Source organism: Zosterops lateralis (genome assembly GCF_965231275.1).
Source record: "Zosterops lateralis genome assembly, chromosome: 4".
In the NCBI taxonomy this organism is placed as follows: domain Eukaryota; kingdom Metazoa; phylum Chordata; class Aves; order Passeriformes; family Zosteropidae; genus Zosterops; species Zosterops lateralis.
In genome coordinates, this window is record NC_139765.1 from 59048708 (window position 1) to 59073135 (window position 24428).

The 24428-nt window shown below is 34.6% G+C and overlaps 1 protein-coding gene across 1 annotated transcript in view; it reads right to left on the bottom strand.

Annotated features, from left to right (window-relative positions):
* Positions 1 to 377: 377 nt before the first annotated feature.
* CPNE8 (copine 8) overlaps positions 378 to 24428 on the bottom strand; it is a 74989-nt gene continuing 50938 nt past the window's right edge. The window contains exons 13-20 of the mRNA XM_083859033.1: positions 22785 to 22846; positions 18900 to 18946; positions 18080 to 18261; positions 15978 to 16105; positions 12650 to 12752; positions 9974 to 10031; positions 7251 to 7324; positions 378 to 3198 (exon numbers count right to left, since the gene is read on the bottom strand). Coding sequence (XP_083715159.1) covers positions 3010 to 3198; positions 7251 to 7324; positions 9974 to 10031; positions 12650 to 12752; positions 15978 to 16105; positions 18080 to 18261; positions 18900 to 18946; positions 22785 to 22846 — 843 coding nt within the window. The 3' untranslated portion in view covers positions 378 to 3009. The remainder of the gene's footprint in view (positions 3199 to 7250; positions 7325 to 9973; positions 10032 to 12649; positions 12753 to 15977; positions 16106 to 18079; positions 18262 to 18899; positions 18947 to 22784; positions 22847 to 24428) is intronic.

Below are 24428 nucleotides of genomic sequence, written 5' to 3' on the forward strand. Positions count from 1 at the left end.
TCCCAAAATGCAAATTTTCAGAGAATACCACCTTCCTGAATCCTCTCCATCTCCAACAGACACCTTCCTGTGGAACCACACAACAAACTCTTTCTGTAGATCACTGACGGACTTGAAGTCCATGTAAATTCTACTGTATAGCTTTCCATCTTTGCCTAGAGTTACAAAATTTTAATTTGTAACCAAGATCAAACCAATCTCTTCCAGATTAGCACACAATTCCTCAGTAGTCTGAATAAAACCTAGGAGTCACTCTTGAATTAGACTCCTAAACCAGTGTCCCCCTCTCATTCGTAGGAACATTTGTACAGTTTACCCCACCAGAAAATTTTCTGCACATATTACAAAGAAAATAATTTACTCCAAGATGGAGTAAATTACCAGTGGAAAAGAGCTTTTGTCAAGGCCAACAGTTTCTCTCAGGAAAACAAATTTATCACATAACATGTCACATTTTAGCCTTCATAAATATAAATACTCTCTGCTACTCTTCAGGCATGGCAAGTTAGTAAGTTTTGATAGCAGCTAGCATTCCTTTGGGAAGGAATAAGAATTTTGTGTTCCATTATTTTTGAGAATAAAGCCAGGAGTGAAAACGTCTGTAGGTGATCTTCTGGAGAAATTCAAGCTCCAAGCATTAACTCTCATCCCAAAACTGGAATGAGAGTTAATATGTGAGTCTACATAATGATTCTCACATTACAGATTCAAGGTGTCAAGCATATAGAGAGGGAATCTCACAGGTCTGGAAAGAACCCTTTTCCACTAGAATTCTCAGTCCACTTATTACAACTATTTCTTTACATTAAATATGTTTTATTTAGCACCCAATACCAAACAGAAGAAAAAAACCCAACACTGTGGAATAGAATTGGCTGGCACTTAGGCTGGATAGACAAAATAACTTTGAAGAAGTAATACCTTTCTTTAAAAGTTCTTTCACTTGTTAAATGAACTACTAGATTAGTTTTGAGACTAATCTTTGAACTAATAAAAGGTACTGGCTAAATGAGAGCTAATTAATTATTCTCAGCTGAGTAAGTTTGTTTTCTGGCCTTCCAGTGATATGTTGAGAACATGGCCCACACATGGCCCAGGGGGAACCAATACAAAAACTGCATAAAGATTTGCCCAATCAAATGAAACAACAGAAACATAGTATAACTTCAGTTTTTTCAAAAGTGCCAACACTGTCCGTGCAAAAAATAAGTATAAAAGATGCAAGGAGAACAACACCACCATATAGTAGATTTGAACTTACTTTTTATGATGCACTTTCATCAAAACTTGTAGTTGCCAAGTATCAAATTTCACTCATGCAACATCTATCCACTAAGAAATACATATTTTGGTGAGAAAATTAAAGTCCATATTTATGTAAAAACTGTTCCAAAATAAAAATAAAACAAGATTTTTTTTTTTACCAAAAAAAGATTTTTTTGTTTACAGAATAATTATTTGGAAAATGTAATTTCCCACATGAAATAGTTAAAGGAAGTTAAATATATTTTAAAACGGAAGATTCTGCATTTACATAGTTATATGCCATTAATATTGAAGATATGCTTTCTGGCAAAAAACTTCTCATGCTTAAAAAATGCACCTTAGTTTTATACTGTACATTACAACATACAGTAGTAAGAAACAGAATTAGTAAACCTGTCATATGCAAAGAAAAAAGTTACGTATACAAGACAATTACAACTGTGACACAAAAAATTTAAAATGTTCAGTTTAAACAGTATTTGAAGGCAATTCACAATCATTTCAGGAGTTTTGTGAAATTTAAGGCCATTAGTTCTAAATAAAATGTATCTGACACAAACTCACAAAACTGTGTATTTTGTACAAAATATACATGCAAAACCATTTTATAATTATATACGAACAGGCATATAATAAATTTTTTAGGGTAGTTCCGTATGCAAAATTTTGCACAAAGCAACATAGTTGTGCAATTTTTAAGCCAGTTAATTAACTTTATTATTCATGCATCCTGAATGGAAATGTGATTAAATGACAATATTAAACCCAAATATTAAGAGTCAGCATCCCTTTGAATGGACAATCTAGACAAAAAAAAGATAATACTTTAAATTTTTGAAGTTTAAAATGGTCCATTATAAAACATATGCTGTAATCACTTCAAAAGACAATTCTGATGCAAAATTTCCACTGCTTTAAGGAATGCATGATATGATTTAACAATCTCAGTGAGTCAACTAGAATACTCTGATAGTTCTGGATTGAGGTAATTTTCTTTAATCAATTATAGCAAGTAAGTACTCTAATTTGTTTCAGTAGTTAGCTTAAAAAACTGTAAACTTAGATAAACTTAGAAATTGGAGAATCTCTGAAAAAATACACATACCTCCCCCTCAGAGTCTGGAGTTAGTTCTAAATCATATGCAATTATGTTATTTACATTCAGCAGTTGAAATTTTCAATACATGAGATGAATGGATTACTGAGCACTGATTGAAGCACTTCAGTTACTTTAAAACGCATAAATATATTTGTCCTTTTCTTAGCTTTCATTTGTATTTGCCTGGACAAACATTCAAAGAGATATTGCTTCTCTTGTTATCTTGTGACAAACTATTGCAAGCGAGAAGACATGTGAGTCAATATTCCAAACTTTTTTCTTAAGAATAGTTATAAAAGTACTGAAATTTAAAAATAGTAACATGTAAACATTGATACAGAATAATAGCATTCCTATACATTTATATACACACAGTATTCAGAGAGGACCCAATCTTCTAAGTTGAAAACCTGACTTGTGCTTTCCCCCCTCCAATAAATACATCAAAAAAGTAGGGTGTTTGGAATAAAAAAAAAGTCTCAGAACATCAACATCTTACTCCTAGCATTTAAAAGCTTTCCAGTTGCTTATGCAACTATAGGAGAATTTTGGTATGTGAAGAGAACTTTTCCAGCTCCAAAAAGTTATCGGAAGCTACTGCTGCATCCAGAGATTTGTGATAAATGCTGAACGCTTCAGAGGAATCATATCTGAGTCTGCAACACGTGAATTGGGGGTGTATAGGGGGGTGGTGCAGGTGATGGCTTTATTCCTCTGACTCTCATGTAGGACAGAAACTGCTCTGGGATTTCAGCCAGAACATCCTTAGCCAGCCTTGCCATGCTTAACACGTGGTTTCCACTTCTGTCAATGTAATCTCGGAATGGCACAAACTACAAAACAAAAGAGATGTTCACTCAGGCCACTATGCAGACACAGAATATATCTTACAACATAAAAATAAGAAAGTTTAACCTTACAGAGTTAGAGTACCTGATTATGTTACCTTACAGAGTTTTAATGTACATATACATATCTTGCATTTTATGTTATATATTTTATAAATACACATTGTATCTCAATTTTTATAGATCTGCCTCCTAATAGAAATAGTGTAACACTTTCACTTGGGTGAACCCCTTCACATGAGCCAGGGCTAGCTCGGATTGCTGATGACATGCTTCACTGATCTGTTTGGGTTACCTCTCAACCCTTTCCATGCAAGAAGGTAATTTTTTCTCAGAAAGCCATTCTTATCGATAATTACATTCCCTGCTCCTGGGGCACCCACCAGATTGCCTCCACTCTGCCACTTGGTGAAAAAAAAAATTTGAACCTCTGAAGTGAACAAAACAGAAAGGATGACTTTAAATTTTTCAATCATTTTGCATTATATCTAGTAGAACTATGAACCACCTCAACACTCTTAACATGATCCTAACAAATGCATAAAGAAGCTAAGCAAAAAGGACTGGATCAAAAAATAACTTGTTATGTGATATCCAGATGTTCAACACCTAAACCAGTTACCTGCCCAGGCCTGGCTTGGATTTTGTAATACTTAATGAGAATCTTGTGCTACTGGAATATAAAAAAGAAAAAAATCCAGGCTCCTTAATTTTTTTCCCTTGTGTAAAAAGTACATGCAGTCTGAGTTAAAGAACATGTGTCCCATCCTAATAGATCACCTTACCCATTAAGGCTGCAGACATGAAATCTCAGACCACTGCTCTGTAGCAAAGTGGGGCTATTTCAACAGTGTAATTGTTGAAATGCAATTATACAACACAGACAGCCTGATTTCACTCTTTTTCACCTCTCCTCACTACAGAGATGTCAGAGGAGCTGGAGGAACTATGGACAGGTAAGCAAACCTAGAGATGTACAAGGACAGCTAACATGGAGATGGCAGAGGAATAGAATGAAAGGCATAAGAGAAACCAAGGGTAAACTGATGGAACATCAAGTGCTTTATCTATGATTTAAGAGTTTAATTAAAAAGACTAATATGCAAAATTCTCAGGAGAAACAACATGTGCGTCACTACAAGTAAATATTCTCCTAAAATGTCTTAAACAGCAAAAGAGAAGAAAAGAGCAGATATTAAACAAAACTGAGGAAGAATTTGTACACATGTAATACAGAGTATATAAGATGTTTACATACTAGTGAGGAGGAAATAGTGAAGAGCATGCCTTGACCTGAGTCACAGTCAGTAGTAAATATAACATACAGTGACTCACTGTTAACAAACTTTTCTTCACTAATTTAATCAAAATATTTCACAATACTGTTAGAATTATTAGATAATTTCACTAGTTAATTTTAACACAAAAAATAAACTTTTTATATTTGAGTAGTTAGTTTTTTAAAGGCAAATCAGTTTCAGCCTGCTAGATATGAAACAACCGTCAAACCAAACTTAGAGAGTTTGACAGAATCCCTTTTTATTTAGTCAGTTAAGTCTATAAAGTAAATATTTGCTAGTATTTAGACAGAAAAAGAACACATAATAATACTGTCTTCAGGTAATTCAATATGGCATGGGGTAACATTCTGATTAATATATATTAATAATAAATAAATGTTTTATTACAGTTCTGATATGCTGTGAATTTCAAAGAAAGCATTTTCACAGATCTTCTTTATAACATGATAGAAATATCCATTTATGCTCTTTGAACCTTTTTGGGCTGCTGTTATTAGAAAAATTATGTTGCTTATATTTAAATTCATTTAAACAGAAGTGCAATGCATGCCGGAGATACCTGAATTAGCTTTAAAAAGTCTGCCATGGGGTCTTGGGTTGCAATATATAACCAAAAGCATGTATTCTATTCCCAAGCTGTTGAAACCAGTCGAAGAGGTGTTTTTTCTTTTAACTACAGGTGGGAAGGAGCAGGTGACTTCTGTTAATAGCCCAGCTGTTAAAACCAGGTGGAGCAATGCTCCTTCTCTCTTCCATGGCCCATCCCGACTCCAGGGGCATATCTTCTGTTAATGGGCCATCAAGGATCACCACATGATTGTGAGATACTCCACCCAGGGGGAGGAGCCAAACATTCCCACCTGGATAAAACCTGAGATTCAGAACTGCAGCACAGCCTGGTTTCCACTGGATTCCAGAGGAAGACTGGACCCATCTCGCCACCATTGGACCCTTCTACAGGATCATCTCTACTCCAAGAGAACTACATCTGTTACTCCAGGAGGATTTATTTTGACTACTCTCAATACCCTGACCAGGGTGTCAGGTTGTATTCTGACTCTGTCAGTGTTTCTAGGATTCTTTTGATTGATTGTTTGCTTTACTACATTTGCATTTTCTAATAGTCTTAGTAAAGAACTGTTATTCCTATTCCCAAATCTTTGCCTGAAGGCCCTTAATTGCAAAATTATAATAATTTGGAGGGAAGGGATTTACATTCTCTATTCCAAGGGAAGCTTCAGCTTTTCCCTGGCAAACACCTGTCTTCTAAACTAAGACAAATGGCACCCAGGCTTTGCAGAAGTACTAGCTTGGGGTCCACCCCACACACTGCTCTATTGAAAACAGTGACATTTACAGAATAACAGAGCCCCTCTTCAGCCCAATACGGACACCAAGGAACACTACAAAGGCTTTGACAAAATGACAAACAATTTCTTATCTCCTGTTCAGATGTCTCACATCATCTCTACTTTTAAAACTATCTGACAACAATGACCTAAGAAGCCAGCATGTTTTACTCTTCTAAGAGATTTTGTATCTCACTTTCTCATCAGTTGTTATCTCTGTATGTTGCAAAAATGAAAAAAGTATCTTTCTCAACTATTAGAATTCAGGAATCCATTACTTTCTTTAACATATATCTGTAAAGAGTATAAGGGTAATTTAATTTCTGTCATCTTCTGCTCATTTCTGATCCCCATTTAAAAAAAATAGAGAGGGAATTTTAATGTAGTATGCAAGAAGATTGAAAAGAAAATCTGATCATTTTCATTTCCATATATTTATGTAGCTCTCTTTATTCTGTATTCTAATAAAACTGAACTATAAAATCAGGTGTCAAATACATGTTTTGAACACATTCTTGGATTGAAATATTACATCCACCAGCAGCTATCAATCAATCCTTAAACATTCACATATCAGTATTTGTAACATTAAACATTTTGAAGTTTCAGCTCCTGCAGATATAAATGGAAACAAATAAACATATTCCAAAGTTCATCAGCTGCTATCTGACCTCAATTATCATGCAGTATGAGCTCAGTTATTCTCCCTCTCTATATATTCTGCTGAAATAATATAAAAATCCCACCTATGTGGAAGAGTAATAAGTGAAATAAGTAAGAGGAAAAATAAGTGAACACTATGAAGTTTGAGAAATAGGAGGAATAAGGGAAGAAGAAGAAATGGCAGATCCAAGGTGAGGGTTGAATCTAGGGATGCCTGTCAGTGCTTAAGAGCCATTTGGACAATGCCCTTATTAACATGCTCTAACTTTTAGTCAGCCCTGTACTAAAGTGGCCAGGCAGTTGCACTAGATGTCTGTTGTAGGTGTAGGTCCCTTCCATCTTAAATACTCTATTTTATAAATTTATTCAGCCATTACCAGGAAAATACGGCTTCCATATAAGATTTATTTTTAGACACATACCATTTTTTTCTAGAAACCTCACATTTCTCCAAATTTTCAATAGCTAACTCTTCTCCATGGCTGTGTAACACCAAGACTTTATAACATTGTCCTGTCCCTTAGGGGTCATTTCCTAAAAAATGCAGATCCACTACTATGTGTTATAAAAAGGCTTAAAGCTATCACTGGGAATTTCTGAGTTTGTTATAAGCACTTCAAGATAAAGTATGTCAGTGCTAAGGTAAAATGAAAGGTAGGAATAGAAATAGAAATGAGAATTCAAAACAAAGAGGAACAATAAAATCTATGAGAATATCTCCCACCTGCACAATGTCTCTTTCTGCAAACCTTCCTCTTGAAGAAATCCTCACTACATCCCCATCCAGTTCTTCCATAGCTTAAAAAAAAAAAAAAAAATAAAAAAAACAAACTATGAGTTCAGGTACACAACAAAATCATCTTACTGAGAAAAAGTTCAGACAACTTACACTTTTGAGCAATAAAACCAATAATTCTTTTTTAGGTAACTCTGTTAAGATCATTTGCATCAGAAAATATATCATGTTTTGTAGCTGTTTTGCACTTTTTCATGGTGACAATAATATACTTTTATCGTTATTGTCACCTTCAGAAAACAGACTATGACAAAGTTTTTATCCTTTCATCTCTCAAACCAGCAGGTATATCTGGTTTTGTAAGGCAATATATATATATATATATACTTTCAGAGATGGAGAAGAATTCATCTTCAGCAGCTATTGTTACCAAAGATATCAGCGGATAGAGCACAAAGAGGTAATAACTCATATTCACACTGAAAAAGCAGTATCTTCTAATGCTAAGGTATGAGAAGTGCTAAAAAAATTATTAAATTTATTGAGCAATTCTTCTTGTATCTTCGGAGCAGGATACAGGAAAGCTCTGTTGTCCAGATACCTGGAAGCTGTTCTAGGTAGAAAGATGTACCTGCTCTCTTGTCAGTGTTGAAATGGATGGATTTGGGATCTCAGATTATTGCTCAGATGTTGGATCTCCAATTCTACAAACCTTCCTTTAGTGTACACTGCAAACCTAAGCCCTGCACCCTCAGCTGCTCAGAGGTTTATGAACTGGGCTGAATTCACTGAAACCAGCACATCAAAAAACCTGGTTCTTCTGAAACAAGAACTGGAAAGTATAAATGACACTATCAGGAGCCAAGCTGAACAGAATAAATATTTGTTCAAAGGAAAAAATCAGTAGGTCTGCGGAGCATGTTGCCTGATGTTGCTGTTGCAAAAATGTACATGTGTCCAAACTAGGAGACTGAACAAGTATTTGAAGGAGTTTCACTAAAAGATTTCCAAAATAGACATAAATCCTGCCTAGGAAACTCCAACCTAAAAATAGTATTCAGGAAAGTATCATATTTGCTTAGTCTGTTCTTAACATTCTCTAGGAAACTACCCATGGCCATGTCAGATACAGAATACTGGGCAAAAATGCTCCTGTTGTGACCTGTTATAGTCACATCCTTCAAGTAAAGCTCTGCCAAATGTGTCATTCACCCAAGCTTCAGATACCCCCCCTTGGTATCCCCCAAGGGCTGGGATATCTGAAGAGGAGCAGCTTGGTCTCTCTATGGCAGAACTGAAGCTTCAGGGGCACCTGAATGTCCAGACAGTGCCTAAACATCAGCTTTCTGCAGACACACTTCTCCATTACTCACAGCAGACATGGAGTCTGCTGTTTATTCCAGAAGGAATTTCTGTAGATGGAAGTAATTCCTCTGTCCTCCTGGGCACTGAGGGACTATAGACTTGGCATACACCTAATGGGTGAATCTCACTGAGGCAGGATTGTGGCTGCAAAGAAGAAAACTGCATCCTGCAGTACAAACCGAATCCCAGCTTGAGTAAAGGGGATGACATCCCAAGAACATAACCTGACTGAGAAAGGGAGCCTGGGAAAATCCAAGGACTAGACAAACGGAGAAAGGGAAAATGCAATGGAGGGGTGAGAGAATGCTAAGTAACACAGGATCATGTTGGAATCCTCAGGAGTAAAAATGAAGTTTACAAATTTTCATCATATGCATTTATGAATAGAAACTGTCTTTTCTCACTGATTGTGGCATACAATCATCTGAAGTGTAAGTGTTCACCTGGACAATTTCTTCACAGAATAAGATACTTAAAATTATGGCTAATATACCACTTGCCAAAGAGCATAAGAATAATGCCTATAATAAAATAAAATAAATTTTAAATAAAATATTTTTGTCTTATTGTTTTCCCCCTTTTTCATACATTTAGAGCATTTGTACAAAAAATAACAGGTACAGTCATTAGTCAACACTAAACATCTGTCATAGCAGTACTAAGTATATTTCACGTACAACAGAAGGCATACTGCCTAACCAGATGTACCAGAATTAAAAAGAAAGATTTTGGGACTTTGAGACACACACAATGTCTAAACTTCACAGTGTAGCGATACATACTTAAAAATGAATATAAATAATGGAAGCAGCTTAGTTATTGCAACAGAGAATGGTGTTCCAGAATATCACAGAAAGAATATGTAAATAACCTGGTAATTTCTCTCCTGCTGTAATATTCTGTCAATGCTGCTGCACAGTAGGGCTCACTCCTGTTACCAAGTGAAACTCTGTTTAATCCAGATCACCTCGAATGTATTTATTTTTCTCAAGATTTTATTACTGCAGTAAGATCAATATTTCCAGTCAACTGATACTTCACGAGGCATCTAAATATTTGTGTTGAAGAAATTTAACATTTCTCGAGTATAGTTACTTTACTGTAAATGCTGAGCCCCCATCTGGTTCTGACTTGAACAGAGAGCCTGAGGGGCTACACAGCTCCACATGGTAGCTTGTAATCACACTGAGTTACCAATCAATCAATCCAGCTGGAAATGCCAACAGCACTCACTCCTCGCTTCATATAATGTTTTTTTAAAGACCAATATTATAGTATGAAAAGCCACACATTACTAAAATGTAAGCAAATATTAAAAAAATTAGAAAAAACACTAAAACACTTACCATCAAACTCTGCTGGTCCTACCCCCACTATAATTATGGACATTGGAAGTTTGGAAGCCTTCAAAAGAAGAAGAAAATGAGGTTTAATGCATTACATAACCTCTACCAATAATATGAGATCTGAGAACAAAGTGAACAAAAAAGCCACGCAGAAATTATGTTTTAAGGAAAATTTTCTTCCCCCCTAAAAAGTTGAGTGGTGTAAACTGTCTGTTTAAGTGGTACAAAACATCTTGGATGAAGACAGAATTTTTTTTTTTATTATTATTACAAAGTCTTTGAATCACATAGGATGCTAATTAAAGACAACAAACTCTGTTAGCATTTAATACTAATATGACAACTAAGAGGACAGATTTATCTTAGAAACTTTTGTAAACTGACAGTAATTGCAAATATGTACCTAATAACAGTCTGACATTTATTTTAATGTGCTTTGGTGTTTCTTGATATTGCACAGCTGCTTGCAACTATGGGACACTATTTTGTATGTTGATCTTATGCCAAATTTTTGAAGAAAATAAATAATTTACTTGAGCAATATGTATATTACATTTATCCCACTAACGAAATTTTACTTTAGTCAATCATCCATGCCACAGATAAGAAAGATATAGAATTGGCCTGTAGTAAGATTTTTAATTTTTTCATCTTTTTCATTCAAAGATGGTATTTGGCTTTCCCTGAATAAACTCTGTAAAATCTTTAAAATTACAAAGACACTATCTTAAATATTGGACTCTCCTGCCCTGATAGTAGCATCAGTTTATAGAAATAATGTGAATCTGCCTCTGATGAAGAAGGTATCAACTAAAACCAAAGAACAAATATCAGGGTTGACAACTTACTGAGATAATTCTGATAATTCTGTTGCTTATTGAGATATTCTGATAAACTGCAGAATGTCTACAGTCATTTTAAACAGGAGTATACACTGGTCAAAAAAATCATAGTTGTACACCTTCTGATCTCTTAGAACAGAACTTTCTGGTTTTTAGATGTTTTCTAGAATGTTATTTCTTGATTGTAAAGAAAGTATCCTTTAAAGAGATTTCTACTCACACAGACACAGAATTATGTGATAAAATGAAATATGAAACAGTAAGTGGCAAGGACAGCATAAAGACAAAGAGTTAAACTTTTGCATATAAACTTAAGTGTTGGCATTTCCTGAATGACAGCATAACCTTTAAACAGTTTGGTAAAACAGAATGTGTCTGACATATATGCTGTAATGAGAAAGATGCCTAAAAGCACAATTAATGTTAAAAATTGAAATATATTCTGAGTTTTATACACATCAACTTGCTTGGACATCACTGCCCTTTTTAGTATTATGGATATTATTAAGACTGAAAAAAATGCTATTGAAAAGCATGTAATTAGTTCTGTCATGGTATACTGTGCTCACATTTCCAGAAATATGCAGAAAAATGAAGCCGTCCTCATAAAAAATCAAGACAGCAAATATTCCCAAACTTCCACTTATTCCAAGCTAACACCACATCTATTATGTTTCCAGATAATTGTAGACTAACTGTCATTATTTCTTGAAATGACCTATTACTGAAAACGAGGTTTATATGCATGTATTAGTGGCAAATGAATTAATCTTACAAGATATCAGCCAACTGCACTTGCTGGTCTCCTATGCACAGACTTTACATTGAAGAGTGAATCAGAATCAACAGCTGCTCTTTTTTTTTTTTTTTTTTTTTTTTTGCTCCACTGAGTCTTTTTGTCACCTAAAAGCAGCTCATCTAAAAGAAATTATGTTTCAAATTTCTAGGCTGGGCTAGAGAATGAATTTCCAAGCTTATTATGACACAGGGCCTCTTGCTCCCCAGGGAGCAGAACGCTGGGGCATTATTTTCATGAACAGCCCATAAATTGCAATAGTATCAAATCTCTATAGGAGGTACTGAAAGTGGGTCTTCAAAACTATGCCACCTAATTCTACACTACTCACTTGGACATGATGCTAAATTACTTTAACGTGGGCTTTCAACTCACCACTTTGCTGTTAACTAGATCCACTGTGGTATGTTAAAAACTATTGGTAGGGATCTTTTCCAACCAGGTCTAGGAGTGTTTCTGTGTATACTTTCATCTGAAATTTCCCACAGGCAAAAGCACAATAGAACCTGCTCATAATGTAAAATATTACCTATACACATGGCTGTTTTGAAGAGAAAAATACTAAAAATAATGCAGAAACTAAGAAATAAGAAACTGAGAGTTTTAGGGGACTGTTTTGAGGGAAATCAGATGACTGGTATGCTTGCTATTCAGGATCAGAAAGTTGGGGACAGTTTTTAACAAGTGTGGGGATCAAAGCTGTCTGCAATTACGAGAAAGATAGAAAAGAGCTTACTATGCAAAAGTGCATGGTGGGATGTGCATGAGGAAACAGGAGGAGGCAAGAAGTAGATGAGGAAAATCATACAAATACACAGTGTTAGAGAGAAGAGTATAATTTACCACAGAACATTATCTAATTAGCTCGAGTTCAACTTTTGCTTTCTTTTCATCTTTATGAATAAAACAACTTTTCCTGTTTGGTAAAAATGGGTACTTATGGAACAACAATAGTGCCTGAAGTATTAATCTATTCACTTTATTGCCTAAAATAAGAATTTCTAGAAACATAATTTCAACACTTTCAGTAAAACTTACATTCACTATGGATTCTTTTGTCTGAGCCATATCAGATATAACTCCATCTGTAACAATGAGAAGAACAAAATACTGGGAGCCATCTTTTACTGAAGCAGCATATCTAAGGGAAGAAAAACCAACATTATAACACTAAAAAAACCCCACCTTTATAAAAGGAATTAAGATGAAAACAAGCTGTATTTGTAAAATTTGACTACCAAGGACTAACAAACATAACACAGTCAATTTCAAATTAAAGATATTCATGACTAAACTGGACATTTTACTTTTAAATGAGAACAATAAAAACTCATACAATATTGATAATCTGCATGTGTTGCATCAGTGAAATATGGGAACTGCACCACTACCAAAAGGAGCACGGACAGAACGTGCTTTATAGAATCATGACACATTAGAAAGCCTAAGGTGTTTAATAAGCATTACCTATGGGGTACATAGCTTCATATGAAGGGTATACATGAATACTGAATGGTTGGGTTTATAGAACAAATAAAACTTAACAGAAATCAACACATAACATATTTATCTCTCTCTTTTTTTTTTTTTTTTGTCTTACAAATCCAGGTTACTAACTGTTGACGATGATTGAAGATTTATAGTTCACATTTATGTGCACATTTGTAAAATGGCTGAACATGCACCCTGCAACCCTGGCTTAGATATCAATTTCTTTGCACCGCCCACAGATGCCCTTTCCTTCAAGACTCAAGCTTCTCCTTGTGCTGTATAGGAATGTAAGATAAAATACACCCAGTGCCATTCCCAACTCAGTCAAAGGCCCCATAAGCAACTACTCCTTGAAAATGAGCAGCTTTTGAAGGTTTGCAAAGTCCTGAAAGAGAGTGAGTCCAAACAGCCTCACTAAATTCTATGCCCTGAACAGAAGAACTTTTTTTTTTTGTGGGAAGCTGTTTGCTGCTTCACAGCCACTACAGTTCCTACTTTTATGAAGGCTCTTGGTGCTGTGAAGAAGTCAAAAAGTAAAACCTTGTGCAGTGAGTTGTATAGAGAGCATTAAAAGAAAAAAACTAGTTGCCACAGAAATACTTTTGAATACATGCCCGAAGAGTTTGGAGAAAGCCATAATTAACTTACAGAACATCACAATCTTCCACCCTCTCCTCAGGATACAGATGGGTAAAGAAGCCATAAAAGCAGTGAACCTGTTGGATATCCCCTATTTGCATGCTGGCAGTAGGGACTGATGGTTAAATATTGAGATTAGCAAGACCTACCATGAAAGGCATTTTCATGCAGAGACTTCTTTTATCTCATTTTTCCACAATGCTTATAAACTTTTCAATGATGATTGCATTGACAAGGTATGATGGAAGAGTGAAATAAACATTAATATCCTATGTGAGCACTTAACACTGTCTACATACCTACACTGAAAAAATGGAACAGAAATCTGGTTATTTCAAATTTTTCACAGACTAAAATGCTCCAGAGCCTTTTGCAAGAAAGATCTTATATGAGGAGGGGAGATGAGATATGACACTAAGTTGAATTTGGTGTAGTTTAAATAACTCTCTAATGGGGAAAGGATAAAAAAAAAAAATCATTATCTGCCTAAAGACTTTCCAAAGAATACCAAGATCACAACAGGATAGTAATATCTGACATTGTTTACAGAGACTTCATCAGAGGCATTCTTTTAGGTAGGAGGGATATGGAAAGAAGAAATTTCTTTGAGGCTAAAGGAAGGTTCAAAGAGTAACTGCAGGGCAGTACCATGTCTATGAGAGTCACAAGAATAATCAAGAAATTGAACCTTGAAGGAAAATGGTGTTACTGAGAACTGGACTGATACACAGATTGCTCTAGAGATGATCATGCAGTAGAAGTCCTTGTGAAGATATTTAGCTTTCCCATTATAATGCAGTGTGATTTGCTAGCAGGAGGAGCTCCCAAAGTTCGCAAGAACTTGATATTTAGACAAAAGTTCAGTGGAAGAACTACTAATACTGGTGGACAGTCTTCTGTTATTCTGCAAAAGTTGGCAAATATTTCTGAAAACTGGTGTGAAAAAGAACTAATTTAATGCCAATGCTTTGATAACACTGGATCAAAAATTTCAGTTTTTGCAAAAAACAACAGGCCTGAGATAAATTGTCAAGCTCTGAGTCAGCATCTCAGCTGCTACGACCAGTTCTGAAGAAAAAGAAAGAGCCAGAAAAATTGTTGAGATAGATTTCCAGATAATGTGGCTAATGCAGACATTGACTGCCACATACATGGAAAACTGCTACTGAAGATACCATATCAAAGGAAAGATTAAAGGAGACAACTGCTCTCAGATAACAAGCAATGTAATATACATGTACATAATTTTAATGGTATGATCTGAAGACAAAACAACTAACCCTAATGATAAATAGCTGAAATCAGCTATCTAGCCGTGCTAGGGGGCACAAAAAATTCTTTGCACCACAGAATTCACAAATTATTTTCTGCTGGTCTGTAGAACTAACAACAGCAAACGAGATAGTATATAAATATCTCTTCCTATTAAAATTAGCTATTTTGTAAGCTCATAAATAAAACATTACTAGTACAATGATTTGCACATCCCTACTTCGTTATTTTGTAACCTGCAGTTCTTTGTGTCTATAAATAAAATAAAATCTGTTCAGCAAATCACCTAAGCCACATCACTTTCCTATATAAATTCATGAAGGTATTATACTGCCAAAGTCTTTAGCTCAAGATTATAAGTCAAGATCTTGTCTGCCAAAATAAGGCAACATTATCCTTCTTAAGAAACTTCTATAAACACAGGAATGTTTTTATTTTGAGGAGTTAGATGAGGTGTTGCATAACAGCACCATGGCTCCCCAAAGATGACAGCTGTATCACTACCTTAAAAGTACCACTACCAGCTGGTAATTGTTGGCACAGAGACCTGGAAGATTTTGTTGACACTTGGGACATTTAGAGATTAGAGAAACTACATATACCTAAAAAACCCTCAGAGTTTATAAAATTTTTTGATAGATGCAGGTATTTTCTGTGAAGCAATAATTCTGAACTCTAAAGGACAAAAAAGAAACATGACATGACAAAAATTTTCTTTCCTTATGATTTCTGCTAAGATTTTGACTCAGGCTGGTCAACTGGATCACTTGTATTTCTTTTTAATGAGCAATTAAATTCTGCTTAACACCAGCACATGGTCTTCAAACCTACTCAAAGTCACAAGATAATCATGGGACTGAATAAACAAAACAACTGCTAATAAATACCTTTCTCCGTAACTGTCAGCTTTTTATAAGTAGTAGTTGTTCTGACACTAAGAAGTTTCTGCACAGCAGATGCTTACCTGGCTACATGATTAATTACAGGAGCGAAGTTTGTTGGTCCATAAAGCTGTACAGATTTTAGACTCCTGTAATACGCCTCCATTACACCATCAATTCCATGGCAGTATGGATTTTGAGGGTTTCCATTCTAATGAAAACAAGAGATGATTGATCACTATAAGTAAATATGAAGCAAAAATTTTGTAGGTTAATGAACACTAACCAATGTACATATTTAAAAGACAAAGACCTAAGCATTCTAAGATCTATTCAGAGAGTTTACTACAAATGCCCAGTGTATGTCCTGGTCTGCTTGTGAGTATTAACTGCTGAGGTAAGGAGGCTCTACCAGCCTCAGCTGGTAATCATGGGACTGAATTACTAAACCAGTCTGAATCACTACAACTAGCTCCTAGACATAAACACCACCTTTAGTGTAATTAAACCCTCCTTCCAACATACAACAGGAACAGGCATTTATCTGTGTGGATTTAAGGCCTGAATTAGAGGTCAGATGTAAAACTGGAAGCATGTTTAGGAGCACAGTTCAGGCTCAATTATATATTCTTTTAAAAATGTGAAAAAAAGAAATGGTAGGCAGATCCTGAGGTTCATACACTTGTAAGAGTGTAAGGTAAGCAATAAACTTTTCATTGTTTTGGCCCAATATTTCTGCATTGAAAAAATTATTTTGACCTGACATAAACAAATGAAGAAAGGAATTTACTCCTTGGGAGCCCACAAATGGTTGGTACTGTAAATTCTTAGGGTAGGCATTTTATTACCTATCTTCATAATGATTCTTTAACAAGGATACCTGCTTACAGATGGCAATACAAACATAAAAGCTGAATTCCAGACCAATGTCAGGCCAGGCAAATGATCTATTAGAGTAAGCTTCAAAACCTTTTAAATCATTCTACTCTCCTTCATATGCCAACACCTCATTAGCTTAGTGTGCCAGTACCTCATTCTGAGGTAAAGTATACTTTATGTATACTTTATGCCTGGGAATCTAGAAAACCAAAGGGGAGTTTTGACAGAATTTGTCTAAAACAAATTAAAAGAGAGAGCTGAAAACACTACTTAGCATTACATGGGAGATACCTATATATGTTTATACATGGAGGAAGGAAATATACACACACACATATATGTGTATGCATGTGGTGGTTTTCCTTCTGTACTTTATGAGCCATTGTGATATTTTTAATTTCATTAATTTTAGAAACATGCTTAAAACTGAAAGACATATCAATATATTTGAACTTGCTATACAAAGTCCAAAGTCTGTAATTTAAATGAGTATTTGCAATTGCACTTGTTTTAAAGTACTATCTATGTGGAAAACCTTTCCCTGAGGTAAGATATGTTGCACTCTTTTCTAGCACAGGCTGACAGAAGAAATACACATTTACAGTCACCAATCTTCTGCCACGTCTTTGATGCTATCTGATTAGAACTCTCCTGATATATCCACATTTGCTGTAACTCTGACAAATTTATCTTACTCTGAGAAGAACAAAAACCTCAAAATAAGCAAGTAGATAAAATATCAACACTAATCACAAGCATCAGTTATACCAGATCAACTTCTCTGGAGAATCCTGGTAGACTTTAGGCTTGCAATTTAACTGACCCACGGCCCAATCTGAGATTTGTTTTTATCAACTCATCTTTTATTCCACTTAGATATCCCTATGCATCTGAACTAGCAGCCTGTAAAGATAAGAGATCCCAAAAAATGAGACAGAATAAGAATAATAATGAAATATTATCTTGGAATATGATTCGTTTGCTTCTTTAGAGAGATTAGCTTCAGTCTGAAGTCTTTAAAGCATCTGTTTCTCAAGCTGCTACTGCTGAGGTTAAAGATTATTACTTTTCTTTATTACAATTTTTGGCCTACAGGGACTTCTTGACTCCAGATTTCTCTTCATAACTTCAAGTGAAGTAACTTCACTATGATGAAAATTTATGAAACAACTATTTAGAGTTAGCACAGAAGATTTAGCACATTCTCTGTTCTTTACTTGTCCAGTAACTGCTTAAGACTACAACCTTAACTTTCAAAATTCTGCTGTAGTAAAGAATTTTGAAAAACATGTATTTATTTACTTACCAGTGCAAATTCATGTGATACTCTTCCATCTGGAGGAAGTCTAGCTCCAAAACCTAGAGCTGGGAACATTTTATCACTGTCATAGTCCTGAATTATTTCACCAACAGCTCTTAGTGCCATGCCATAAGCATTCAGCTGATAGGGATTCATGTAGTGCAGTGAAGTTGGTTGTGAAGGGTTACCTGTTGAAGCAAGGATCAGATTTAATTTAAAACTTAATCACTTCAGAATCTTCTCTCTTAAAATAAGAAGTTGTATCAGGTAAAAATGCAGTGTTCTGAATAAATTTTAAAAGAAGTAGTTTTTTAGTAGTTCTAAATAGATTTTAGCAGAAGTAGCATTTCAGCATTGAAAGAGCAACAAGAAATTCGTAGATTTGTGCAATTTATACACTTTTAAGACAAAATTTTAAAAAGTATTATGACATTTTGAAAGCAGCTTTGGAAGAGGATCACAACTTATCTCTGCTTCCTCCCACTTCAGCTTCACTCTACCTGAAACTATTTGGCCCTTCTCAATGGGTTCTTCTAAGTTTTCTCCAAGCAGTTATAAAAAAACCAAACAATAATAATAATCAAAAACTACACAGATACTTGCAAACTGCTTCTGGTTATTAAATTTTATATGTAGCTTTTCGAACTTTTATCTGTTCTGTTTGTCCTGTTTTCCTAGACAGGAATTGGACTCTTATCTGTTGCTCATCAAAATGGAATCCTGAGTCCAAATGGTGCCAGCTGAATATTGTTACAAACACACACATATGTACACTTAAAACTGAACACAGCACAAAAGCATAAACACACAAGATGTTTATTCTTACCGTTGGAGGCTGTGAAATCAATAGCGACTGTGAAATTGATTTGGGTTCTGCAGAAAAAGCAAACACAAATTTTATTAATAGTTGTACTGCTGTGTAGAAAAATAAACAAGAGATGGTAACATCATTTGTGGACAAACTGTAGGACACTGACTTTCTAATAGAGGAAATAAACACTGAAAATATTCTCATATAAGGTTCAAGCTAAGGGTTACAAAACACTAACTTACTAACATACTGAAAAGAGTTACTTGATTCCTTCGTTTTTTTTTTCATCGTTTATTAAAAACTAAACAAACCATTAATAAGAACTTAACTGACATAAATATAATTAATTCCTTTTAACAGTAATACTGATTTTTCCTTGGACATATTTTAACCCTGGTCATGCAAGATGTCCTTTCCCAGCTGAGGTGAAATACCCAAACAGAGCAACGTGTCTTACGAATTCAATGCTGCATAGATCTCTACTACTTTGCCATAATTTAGTTGGTATAGAAATACATGATCTACTTGAAAGTGGACAGGGGAATTTACCCTATATTCCTATATACCACAAGAAATGAAGAAAGTATCTTAAAAAGAATAGTAATCCTCACCTCACCGCCACAGAGAGCAAAGTGAAACTTGTCATCTTTTACTATGAGTTCCATCAGTACTGATATACATAAGGGAACAAATTAAGCCTGAATGTATTTTTTGACTAGGCTTAATTATAGTTTTTTAAACAGTACATTGGAAGGAATCATGGATTTCCCCCTGTGGCTTCAGAATGACAACCAGCTGGTCTGTCAGCAGGGGGAAGCAGTTTGAATGTTTGAGGACCACTTACTGCACAGAACTCTACAACAGAGCTGTCAGAGTAACTAATTCTACCAACAGGCTGCATCCTCTCCATGGCATCTAAACCCCCAGTGTCACTTTTAATTTCCCCTTTGCAGATGCTTGTTGAGCCAAATGTTGTAGCAATATATAGAAGATTTTGTAGATAAAGTCTCTTCAAGATCTTCCTCTTACATAGTTTTATTACTTCTTGATAGTCTCCAAGGATATAAGAAACACATGGTAAAGCTTCCAAAATACGTAGCCATGGCAGCCCTTGATTAGAAACTTTCTCATGCCAGGTCTCCTGTGAACAGTAAATATGCCTCCCATTACAGTGGATAGAGTACTGCCTGGATTAAAACAGCTGTCATGGAAGGAGATATGAATTTCCCTTTTGACCATCAATGATTCAATACAGTCCAGTTAAAAATATGTGTTCAAATAATTTTGAATCCGAAAATGTATGGTTGTTCATTTCTAAAGACCTGGATGAAGGTAAGGTTTGTAACATGGTGCAGGAAAACATTTCCTCTTATCTTCCACTAAGCTGGGACAAAAGAGATGACAAGATATTTCAGTTGCAAAAGGATTCAGCTCCCGAATTTTACTGATTTACAAATAACTAGCTCACTATCATTTCCAATAAATCAAACAGGCTAGAAATTTCTGCACAGAAATATCCTTTCTGTCCACTAAGTCTTAGAGTTTTTTGGTTTCTGGTCTTTCTTCCAGACAAAAAAAAAAGAGTAGAAACTAAACTAGGTTTGACAGTCATTCCTGTAAATTCAATTGCATTCCTTTCCAAGACTGTATCCCTTACATTGCTGAACTTATTCATATATTTAGAGGTGTTTTGATAGGAATATGTTACTAACTGGGGCGGCATTAAGCAGCAGGAGAAATATAATTTTGAAATAAACATTATTTTTAGCACAACGTACTTTAAATGTGGGAAGGTCAGCATAGCAAAATATGTGATTAAGTATCAAGATGTAAGGAAAAGCCAGCAATTAAGATGGTGCTATTTGATGTAATTTTCAGATGCAAAGGAGATATCCTCCTCTTTTCTGCCATACTGCAATAAAATCCAGACTTATGGCATAAAATGAAATCTGAATTTATGGACAAACCTCTATTTCATTCTTTAAGAAAACAACAGTCATATAGATGATACTGGTAATGGAATATTCCAATCAAACAGATGCAGACTCAAAACAAATGAAATCAATGGCGTAATCATAATTTGTTAAAGCTTTCAAGATTTCCATGGCATGTGCATTAATTCTAAACAGCTCAAATGAATTACAATGAAAGTTTTGAACATGAAGTATTTTAAAAGCACACATTTATGGAAGAGCAAATACGCAATTGTGCCTGCTGCAGAATCAGTGTGCTTTCTGTCTCTTGCCTATCTAAATGGAAGAAAAACAAGGAGCTTAAAAAAAAACAATTTTGGAGGACATGATGGGAAAACAGATTGATTAATGACAAAATCTTCTCTTTCCCCTTCCTTCAAATATTTGTCAACTAGACTTTAACTGATACATAGTAGTATTAAATGAGACAAACAAAGGAAGGGAGAAGCCTAGAAAATAACTCTGAGTCTAAGCTTCCTTGTCATGTTTACGTAACTGCATATGTTGCAGCAAGAAAGGTAAGATATTATACAAGTACTTCTACAGTTTTCACTGGCATGTACATAGAAATAATTGTATGAACCACTTAAAAAGATTCTATATAAAAAAATTAAGTATTAGCGTTCATACTTTTAAGCATGAAGCATTCTACTGAATTGTATTACTTTTTTAAAAAAAGAGCAGAAAAAAATGTACGTGGAATTTATTAATATCACAAGTCTTCTTTGACTTGCAATTGAGGTATATACAAAATATCAATAGGAAAACCACAATATTATATCCTTCAAAATTTATGTAACTTTTCTGAAGAATGTAGATAATTAGGTTTATTAACTTGTATTGTAACATCTCAGTGAGGAATGTGATAGACCACCCTGAAAAGATTATATCAGCAGCCTTTATATGATTTTTTTTCAAATTTAGACATAAACCTCAGTTCCTCAGTTCCATATACCTGCTCTTTCTGTAGAGATGAATTTTGAATGACTGGGGAATAGGATTGTCATGGCATATTTGTACAACACATTTCAAAGGAAACAGCTGCACTAGAGGCAAGACTGTTTCTTCATGCATTTGTGCATACATAGACTTCAATCAATAGAAATTTCTGGTAAACATGGATGGATGGCCATTTCCAACTTCTGTCTAAGTCCACAATAGGAATGTAGAATTGCCACTGCTGGGTCCAAAGGCAAAGCCCTATATAGCTACTGTCAAAACACAGCACAAACTTCTTTTATATTTCCATTGAACTCTGGTTGAAGACTTCAAAAAAAAAAACCTCTAAAAATGGAACTTGTTTCTTCACAGGTAATCAATGCTCTAAAAACATATGGAATGTATACTCAGACTTTATGCCCCAAAAATCCAAATATAAGTGCCTAAGAATGCATAACAAATTTCCATTTCTTTTAGTGTTCTGGCAGGGATGTTCAGAGCCAGGAATTTCTCAGATTTGGTCACATTTCTAGGCATGTTCTAGGGTAAGACATTTGACACTTCTGTCTCTACTTCTCTTTAGAAAAAACGATGACAAATGAGAAATCGAACACGTTAAAAATTTTATTTAGTACTGAAAAAATGCCTTTGAATTGGAAAAGCTCTAAATAAATGCCAGTATTAAATACACCAAAGCTCTGTATAATCAGAAGAAATAGGCAGCATTTTAATAATTTAATAATATATAGATCATTCCCTTTTGTGTAATCCTTTTCCCTAGCTGATCAGAGGTCATTCTTTCTCAGTGTTTTATTATCAACTCCAATTCCAACAGTAAAAGCAAAGTTCCATAATTTAGTAACTATCTGCATGCTTTATGTAGGAAATACAGCCCCTAACATGAGGAAATAATACAGCTCCTTACAGATGCTACTGAGAGCCATAAACAAATTGTGAAAACAAGAAAGGTTTGTTGCTAATCACATACCCGCCTTTAATATAGTCAAGGAATGAAACTTCTGTTTCAATTAGGAAGGAAAGCAACGTTACCTGAAAGCAAATAAAAGAGAGTCAGACATGAATTGTGTGTTTCCCAGTTGAACAAGTAGAGACATAAGCACAATGTTTTTCGAGCTCTGTCCTTAGGACGTAATTTCCTACAGTATTAAGGGAAAAAAGAAGATTAAAAAAGATATTAAATAATTTCAGTAGGCAGCTCTTGAAAGGGAACAGACAGATTGAGAAGTCTATAATTGCCTTTTTTTAAATTATTATTTAAGGAGAAGGTAAGGGGCATAAGATTGTATTCCAGAACAGGTTACCATATACATGTTTTCTGATTTCTGTGTACTATACCTACAATTGAAGGATATATGATAATATTCTATGAGCACTTTAACACTGTTTGAAGAACTCAATTACAATTATTTATGTAATACTTATCTCACAATAAAGGCGGTATTGGGTATTAATGCAAGCCTAGAATGCAAAAATCTAGTAAAGTACACATATATAGGAAATACATATTTTTTTTCAAAGTAGCATATATATACTACATACATATGTATGTGTATATATATGGATGTGTATAGATATATGCAGACACATATATAGATATATATATATAAATGCAAAGGTAAGAAATTTCAGCAGTCCCAGATTTTATCATTCAGAAATGACAGAGATCCGAAACACAGAGTGATCTAAAGGTGTTACTGGTATTTTCAGTAATCAAGTCACAGAGGTATAAACTCAAGTGGAAAAGATCAAGCATTTAAGATTTTCATGTATTGTGCAATATTTATGAAGCAAAGAATTAAAATTATTTTAATTTTATTTACACAAATTCTCTCATTATATTAGTGCAGCAGACAATCAGTGAAAACTGCTTAAGTAACTACTCAGAGCAAATCCAATAAAGATACAATGAATAAAAAGGAATAGAAATCTATCACAAAATTTGGTGTTCACTTGCAGCAAAATATAAAAATTGAAAATACAACTATGTTGAAAATGTAGAATGAGATTACAGGTAGTAATTCTGTCTTCTATCCAATTTCTTTGTCACAGTTCTTTGTGATTGAGTGACTAGCTAAGCTTAAAATCACCAAATCACCCTTCTAGCTGAGAACAGAAGACCATAACAATGTTCTACCAGGCTATCAGTAGCATAGCCGTGCAAAAAAGACCAAAATTTCTATGCATTTTCACACTGGACACAGTATATTAATGGTTGATCTGTTCTTACAGCTGGTTGCCTTGTTCCTAATTTAAGCAAATATTTTCACTGATTTTAAAAGTCAAAAAATGGAAATGGAAACAACTCCCAAAGAGGTTGAAGTATTTATTTACATATAGGCAATCACTACCAATGCTTCAAGTTTTATGCACTGAATTTTTTATTTCACTACTAGGTTTTCTTTAAAACTAACCATATATTCTGAAACATTTCTGCCTAGTATGTAATTTGACTACCTAAATTTAAAATGACCCCTTAAGTAATAATAAATTGAGATGTGCACATTATGCACATTGTCCTTAAATGCTGTAGTGAGATAGCAGTCAATGATTTATATCCACTTTAAGTTCTCCAGAACTCTACCTCCTATTAATGAAAATTATGGTCTTGGTG